Consider the following 8,313-nt stretch of genomic DNA (forward strand, 5'->3'; position numbering starts at 1 on the left):
GTTGGCCTTGGCTCAGTGATCCAGCCTATCCGGATCCCTCTTGAGAGCCTCTCTGCCCTCAAGCAGATCAACACCTCCACCTCGCTTGGTGTTGTGTGCAAACTTACTGAGGGTGCACTCCATCCCCCGATCCAAATCATTAATAAAGATGCTAAACAGGAGTGGCCCAAGTACTTAGTACTTAGCCAACTGGATTTAACTCCATTGACCACAACTCTTTGGACTCAGTCATCCAATCAGTTTTTCACCCAGCAAAGCATATGCCCATCCAAGCCAAGACCAGCCAATTTCTCTATGAGAACGCTGTGGGCAACAGCGTCAAACGCCTTACTAAAGTCAAGGTAGACAACATCCACAGCTTTTCCTTCATTCAGCAAGCGGGTCACCTAGTCATAGAATAAGATCAGGTTTGTTAAACAGGACCTGCCCTTCATAAAGCCATGCTGACTGGATCTGATCACCTGGTTGTCCTTCATGTGTTGCATAATGGAACTCAGGATGATCTGCTCCATCAGCTTCCCTGGCACTGAAGTCAAACTGACAGGCCTATAATTTCCCAGGTCATCCTTCCTTCCCTTCTTATAGATGGGTGTTAAATTTGCTGACTTCCAATCAGCTGGAACCTCTCCAGTAAGCCAGGACTGTTGATAAATGATGGAAAGTGGCCTGGCGAGAACCCCCGCCAGTCCACCTAGTACTCTAGGGTGTATCCCATCTGGCCCCATAGATTTATGGACATTGACATGTAGTTACTGCCTGTCTCCTTGTGAATTGTGGGGGGGACATTTTGCTCCCAGTTCCATTCTCTTGGCTTGGGGGGCTGGCTTCCCTCAGTACAGGTGTTACTAAAGACTGAGGCAAAGAAGGCATTAAGCACCTCAGCCTTAATCCTTGTCTTTTGTTACTATAGCTGGAGTACAGCTGTTACTATAGCTGGAAAGTACTCAAGATAGCATCATTAGAAGTTCTAGCTTTACATTAAATTTGCCCGGAGTTGCCCCAACCAGCATCAGTGGGAGACAAGGACCAGGCACAGCTACTGTCTAATCAGAGTGGAAGTGCAGCAGCATCAGAGAGAAATGAATGTAGTCATTTGCTTTGTTGGACCTACAGGGCCCAGGGCTTGATTCCAGTTCCTAAAATTTTCTTGTTCTTTTAGACCCATTTTTAATTGCTTTGTCTCATCAGGGAAAAGAAATAGGTGAGCCGCAGGTCTTTTTTCTGTAAACTGTAAAGTGCTAAGAGAATATAAGTATTATCATTGCTATTTATTTTACCCTTTGGTGTTTTGTCTCTCCTTCTCAATTGGTTTATTATGACTAATGTCAAAACTCTGGTCCTAGTTATCTCTCTCTGGCAAAGAGATAATGTGACATTTAATACAATGTACCACAGGCCATCCTCTCCCTTCTAAACACAAAAATCACATACATAACAAGAAGCAATCATAACAATAGATGTATCTTTTATTCACAGATAAAAACCAAAGCAAGCTGTTATAATACACATTTGTACAAAGGATTTGAAAAAACCATAAAAAGGAAGATGATTAGAAAATATGATTAGTTATGAAATGTGGTATTACATACACTATTAAACCTTTTCAAAAGTATTTGTTTGGCAACAATTTATCAATAGTTTCCACACTTAAGTGGCCTCCTTCAAAAAAGCACAAATCTCATGCAGCATGTATAAACTTGATCCTGAGGGTTTGCCTTCCCTAGAAAAACTGTAAAAAGATATACTATTTGTTTTAAAAGTTCAAAATGCAAATGCTATATTTATAGTCAAAACCATATAAAAATATGGACCTAACTTAACATTTACAAAAACTTTTTGCTCCTTTTTTTTTGTTGTTTTATGGTTTTGGTAATAAACATAATTCTCAATTCCTGCAGTCAGAGAGGAAAAAAAGAGAACCAAAACAAACCACAGTGCCCTTTGCAGACTTCCTCACATTAAGTTTACAACTCCAAAAAGACCAGGTCTGTGATAAGTGAGGTTAGTAACCAAGAAAGTAGGTAAGCAGTTAATATATATCTATATATGTATATATAAAACAGAAAACAAACATTTATATTGATCTGAAAAAGTAATAATACAAAACCTGAAGGTAAAACAATCATCTCAAAATGCCATAATACACCTTTTCAATAGATAAATGCTCATAAAAATATCTTGAACCTTAACCAAGAAAACAATTATAATACAAATTTTAATTCTGCTACATAAAACAGCTTTTCTATGAAACAAGAAGGCAAGTTCAGGTATGAAAACATAATTTACTTATTGCTTTTGCTACAATGTTGTTTGTTTTTTTACATATAGTCATAAATACACTATACAGTATAAAAAATTTCGTAGGAATACATTTTGTGGTCTGCTTAGGTTTGCTGGCTTTAATTCTAGCACCAAATACAAAAATGAAAATCAAATGAACTTTAAAGGCACTTCCATTGTATGTTTGTTTGTTTTTTAATTAACAGCTTGTACTAAATTTCTTTGCTTCCCTCTGGAATAAGAAATACTCAATCCTATAGTTTTATCTTTGTACAGTTCAGGTCACACTGAGGCACCAAATGATTTATGAACATTCCCATCTCTCAGCTGTTTCGTTCTCTTACAACATTCATTGTTGCTTTTCAATCTTCACCCTTTCTCCTTCACATCCCAGCTACTTTATCTCTTTATTTCTTCATGTCGTATGATCCAGCTTCACTTCCTTCAGTCCCTTGAAAAACCTCTCTTCACACCTCCACTTCCCTTACTCCATCTTGTGCATCTGTTATTCCAATATCAAAACAGGTCACTATCATGATATGTGACTTGCACAGATTAACACATTGCTCCAGTTCCTCTGTCACTTGTTCCAGTGCCTCCAAGTACTCCTGTGACTCCTTATCGAGATCAGGATCCACTTCAACTGTCAAACAACAAAACAGTGAGTAAGAGAAACAGCTCACAGAAGAACATTATTCTATCACAAGTGAGCCAATAAGGTAGAGTACAATTTTATTTCTGTTAAAGAATTTTTTTTCACCTTGTTCAACAGATGTAAAACTTTACCTTGAGGCTCCAGTTAAGCACAGTACTCAGTCTGTGAACATATCAGGGAGGTTGGATTAAATGATCTCTGAGGTCCCTTCCAGCCTAAGCCATTCTACGATCTATGATATCTCATGCCTCAGTTTCCCAGTCATAACATGGATACAGAAACACTTTTCTCCTTCTTTGAAAAGAAGGACAATAAAAGGTCATACAAATATCTAATACTGACAAGCATCACAGCGAGTCTCTTCATTGTTTTGACATTTTCTTCTGGTTGGTTTGGAGGGGTTTTATTGTTAAGTTCTGGTACTACTCAGTAATGAACAAATCCCATACCCCAGAAATACGAATGGAATCACAGAGTATTTTAGGGGTCAGTTCAGCAAAATATCTTAGCAAGTGTTTAACTTTTTCAGTGGCATGGCTCACATGCTGAAAATCAGATCATATTGATGATTTTGCAAAATACTTACAGTCTTCTTTCCACTTATTTGGATCCATCATCAACCTGCACTTTGTCTCTTCCAACTCTTCCTTCAAAATTTCATGCTTTGCCTTTACTTCTCTAATTCGCTGCTGGCGCCTTTCTAGTATCTTCAGCTTGGTATGGAAATACATCAGCCCCTTTTAAGACACAGAAAGACCATTACATGAATTTGCCTCTTAGGAGCTGACCTCGAACAGTTTGACACAAATTGCTCCCAGCTCGTTACCCATAATGGTTAGCAGGTGGGTTGCTTTGTTTGGCTGTAGGATTGGTGTTCTTTGGTTTTAGGGTTTTTTGAGGGTGTTTTTTATTTAAAAGTTCATACTAACAGATTCTAATCTAGAGGAACAGCATGCTACATTGCTCAAGCATTTGTTGCACTTTCCTGAATTAGCAAACATCTCTTAATGTGTTCTGAAATTACTACTGTTTGTAGAAGATTATTTTTTCCAGTAGTACAAATGATAAGGACCGCATAATAACAACATTAGAGTTATATTTAATCCTAAAACATATGAATTCTTATTTTCTTAAAAGCATTCCTACCTTCTCAACATCCTGGAAAGGCTATTATGAAAGAAATGGGGAAAAAGGCATCAGAAGGATATAGAATTCTGGTCTCCAAAATAAAATTAGCTGAAGTGTTTTCCAATTACAAGTAAATTAAACTCAGTGTATCCCTGATTTAATAGAATCCTGTCATCTACATAAAGAGTTAATGACCCTATCGTTGAGGGAGCCTATGAGGTTTCATCAGCCAGGAGAAGATTATAAAGTGTTCTCATAATGTATTCATTGGTAACTTCGATTTACACCATCAGTCCTGTTAAACACAATTAATTTTAGACAGTAATCATTTTCATTTTCTGTGTTAAGGGTACACCAACATATGAATTGTAAAATTAATAATTATAGTGCTTTAATTGCAATCAATTTCCTGTACGCCATTCCAGCATTCAAGCAAGGACTCTGCCTGTATACTATAATTTTAGTTGTCTACAGTTGTTGTAAAATATGTGCTGACCTCAGTTTCCTCTTGTCTGTGTCGCTGTAATCGTTCCACATCATCAATCTCATAAACTTTAATTTCAAATGGCTCTTTTAAAGTTCCTGGCAAAGGTGGTAGATCAACCCATTGGCCAGTGATGCTGGGTTTTCTTCCTAGTGAGGCAGCATCTGGCAATGGAGCAGGAATCAGTCTACGACGCTGGAGACCTAGAATACAGAAGATAAGGGTTCCTCAGACTCCGAGAGACTAACAGACTGCAGAGTGTACTGCAGTGAATTAAAGAAATATCTAGGGTCTCAGGATACTTAGGAAGAAATGCTTTTCTTGATCTTTTCCTATTAGTAAAACACCCTCAGGCTGCTAGTTGTGCCTTGACAAAGTATGTTTCAGTTAATTCACAGAGGCGAATAAGAGCAGTTCCTCACCCAAAGCAGATATCTGAGCATCAGTTCTGTATTCTTTCTTTGCAAAAATATTTTGCCTGGATTAATTTTTCTTTCATAGGTGACAATGTTATTCATTACCTTTCAACAGCAATGAGATAGTGAGGAATTTCAAACCAATATTGACAATGATAGATGAATCTGGAAGTCGTCTCCTCTTCCAGTTAAAGCCAAGCAAGGCTATCCAAGATCCCTCTCTTTGTATTACCACTTTCCAAAGAGTAAACAGTTCTCTCCAGAATGACTGCCAATGCTCTAAGGACTAAATACCAGCAGTTTTCAATGATTTAATGGGGCTGAGAGGCAGAAACTGGAGCTACCTCTAATGCCAAGGCCTATCACCACTCATCTGCACCAGCACTCAGAAGCTCAGAGCATGATAAAACTCACCAATTCCTCAACAGAAGGTGTCCCAGATTTACAAACAGCACACTGCCATCTTGATGCATCTGCTAGGGCTCAAGTATCTTGAAGTAGAGACTGACTTATATCCTTAAAAAATGCTGGTACTTTTTGTGTACAAGAGCTGGCACTTTGGTGTCCAGCTTGTTTTGTGATTTTAAGTCTCTATTCATCCTCTAAAAGGCTGACCTTCACACCACTTGTGTCAAGGACGAGTACATGCACAGAGGTTTTCAGTCAACATTAACAAGGCTGCTCTCCAATTCCTAGGTAAATAGGAGGGCTGAAAGCCACCAGAAGCAAGCTGAAATGTCTCATATAAAAGCAGCCTTTGGGTGACTGGTGACAATAAATAAGAAATAAAGTGTCTAATTTCCTCCTCTTATTAAAAACCAACTCAGAGGTAAGGAGTACTATTTCTTCTGGTCTTCCAACAAAAGGGAACACACCAAACAGATGAGACAGTGCTGCTCAGAGGATAGTGCTGCCAAAATCACTTCTGGGATGAGACTTCTAAACGAGAGTCAAGTTCAAGTTAAGGCTGTCAAGCAAGCCCTGTCACAAACTTCAACATGAAATGGAAATAAAATCCCATCACGTATCCCCAAAGCAACACACCTCTGTAGATACCTGAAGAGTTACCTGCTTTACATAGTCTTAAGAAAAACATCCTTAATTCTTAACTGCATCCTTCCTAATTTCTAAGCAACAAGAACAATCACAATGGGAATGTTCTGGAAAGGGGAAGTCTTGATTCTGTTTCTACAGAGTGTGTTCATCATTCTCACAACCTCAACTCATTCCGTCTGAGTCACCGCTACAGCTCTGCCTTCTGAAATCACCCACTGTAACTGATCCTGTAACCACACTGGCGACAGTAGGATCTCTCTGAAAAGGACACCAAACAGACACAGTGAAATACATATTAAGCAACAAACTTCATACCAGCCAGAGGCAATGTAGTTTCTCCAGATATAAAGTTAAAGGGTAAGTGGACAAGGTTTTCGGTGACATACATGGGAGTAGGATCTGTCTTTAAATCCAGAGACTACGTGACTCCAACACAGGTTGCAGCAACATAAGCTACTCCAAGAATCTCTCACACTTTGCAAAGATTTCAATCTATTTTAGGCCAATAATGGGTCTGCACCAAGCAATTTGTGTAAGAAATATTTCATGAACTTCCTAGAATATTGCATTGCGTGTATAAAACACATTATTGTCTCACAGCTACAGCACTCCAAAAGAGTAATACATAATTTACTGATATAGAGCAATTTCAATTGGAAGAAGAAATAATTCATCGTTTTTAAAGACCTGATAAGCATTTCCTGAGGGAAAACCAAATACAGATCCATCAGTGGGTAATGCCTTCTCAATATGTGCACAACTTACACAGCTGTTAATATTGATTTGTAAGAAAGGTTTAAGAGGTTGATATGTTATGGAAAGAGAACTGCAGCAAATGTTGCACTAAGTTTCCAAAATGATTTATCACCCACTGAAGCAACTCAGTTGTCTTGACCAGAAAGCACCATGAGATCTACATTAGTTTAACCCACTTGGTTTTACTGCCAGGATCAAGCATCATGGGTGTCTACAGGGACTGCAATAATTGCTGCTTTCCAACCAAAAGCTCAGATTCAGTGCATTGCTGATATTAGTTCCTACTAAATTTCCAACAGTCAGCATGCTTAGGCTGCTGAATGAGGCTGCTGGTCATTCACATCACTGATTGCCACTGATTCTTCACAATACTAGAGGACTCCACCTACATCAGTAAAAAAGCACACTCTAACAGCAGTCACACGAGCCTGATTTTGAAGCTGGCTACAACTAGCCAGACTTACATGAGTACCACCTGTGAAAGCAATAAGGCAAGGCACCAGAGAGCAGAAAAGGGGAGCTCTCATACACCCACAGTGTGGTCAGACACATCTGCCTTGGCACATCTGCCGGAGCGAGCTGTGACTGCCCCAGTTAGTTTCCCATTGCTTATAGTATCCACAGGTACACTCTAAAACTGTTTTCTTTACAGAAAGTTTACAGAACTGCTTTCTTTTCTTTCGTTTCTTTACAAATAACACTATTACAGTACAGTACAATAATTTTATAATTAGCTGATAGCATAAACATAAGAGTTACTACATCTTACATGTGCATCCTACTGCTCTGCCCCTAAGCCTTAACTTTGGGTAATCTAATGCACATTCAGCAATCCTCATTAACTCACAAAGACAATTCTCCCCTCCAGACCCATTCCCTCATTTCCAAACTGCAGTCCCAGCCTATTTCACTGAAATTCCCTCTCTGACACCTGGCAGCAGAGCTCCTCCTCTCCTCACTGCCCCTCCCTGACATATATTTGATCCTCACAAAAACTCATCAGCACCCACCCAGCACCCTCACTCTTCCCAACCCATCCATAACACCCTCTTATTTTGGTACACCCTAGTGCCATGCTTGCTGCTGACCCTAGTGAAGGAAGAAGGAACGTTCCCCCATCTGCTGGGGGCCATTTGCTGTCTCCTCCCTCGCAGGGAGGCTCCCAGTGCCTCAGGGCACTCAGCACCTCTCCTGCCCTCTCTGCTGCAGCACCTGTGTCACACCTGTAGCTTTGAAGTGAAATAAATGACAAGTACCTGCTGTCACAGCAACACACGTGCACACACAAGTGCATGCAGGCAGCCCACCTCCCCGTTTTGCGTTTCCCTCAAACCTTCTCTCCCTCTCTGGCAGGGATGCCATGTAAACCTCTCAGGTTTACATCCTCAGGGATGCAGCCGAGCTCCAGTGGACACCTTGTCTCCTTCCCCTTCATTTCTTACCTGTTGATCGTTTTTTGGGGGACTTGAGGCTCCTCATCCGGCCCGGTGACGACATCCCGCTTTCGCTCATAGAGTCATGTGCCGAGGAGGCGCTGC

At 40.0% G+C, this 8,313-nt stretch overlaps 1 protein-coding gene across 1 annotated transcript in view; it reads right to left on the reverse strand.

Moving 5' to 3' along the window:
• Positions 1–2,378: 2,378 nt before the first annotated feature.
• Positions 2,379–8,313, reverse strand: part of KIF26A (kinesin family member 26A) — a 66,502-nt gene continuing 60,567 nt past the window's right edge. Inside the window, exons 12-15 of the mRNA XM_009865690.1 lie at positions 8,218–8,313; positions 4,560–4,750; positions 3,522–3,672; positions 2,379–2,923 (exon numbers count right to left, since the gene is read on the reverse strand). Of these exons, the coding sequence (XP_009863992.1) occupies positions 2,748–2,923; positions 3,522–3,672; positions 4,560–4,750; positions 8,218–8,313 (614 nt within the window). The 3' untranslated portion in view covers positions 2,379–2,747. The remainder of the gene's footprint in view (positions 2,924–3,521; positions 3,673–4,559; positions 4,751–8,217) is intronic.

The sequence above is a fragment of the Apaloderma vittatum genome, unplaced genomic scaffold (genome assembly GCF_000703405.1).
Source record: "Apaloderma vittatum isolate BGI_N311 unplaced genomic scaffold, ASM70340v1 scaffold1713, whole genome shotgun sequence".
Taxonomy (NCBI): Eukaryota; Metazoa; Chordata; class Aves; order Trogoniformes; family Trogonidae; genus Apaloderma; species Apaloderma vittatum.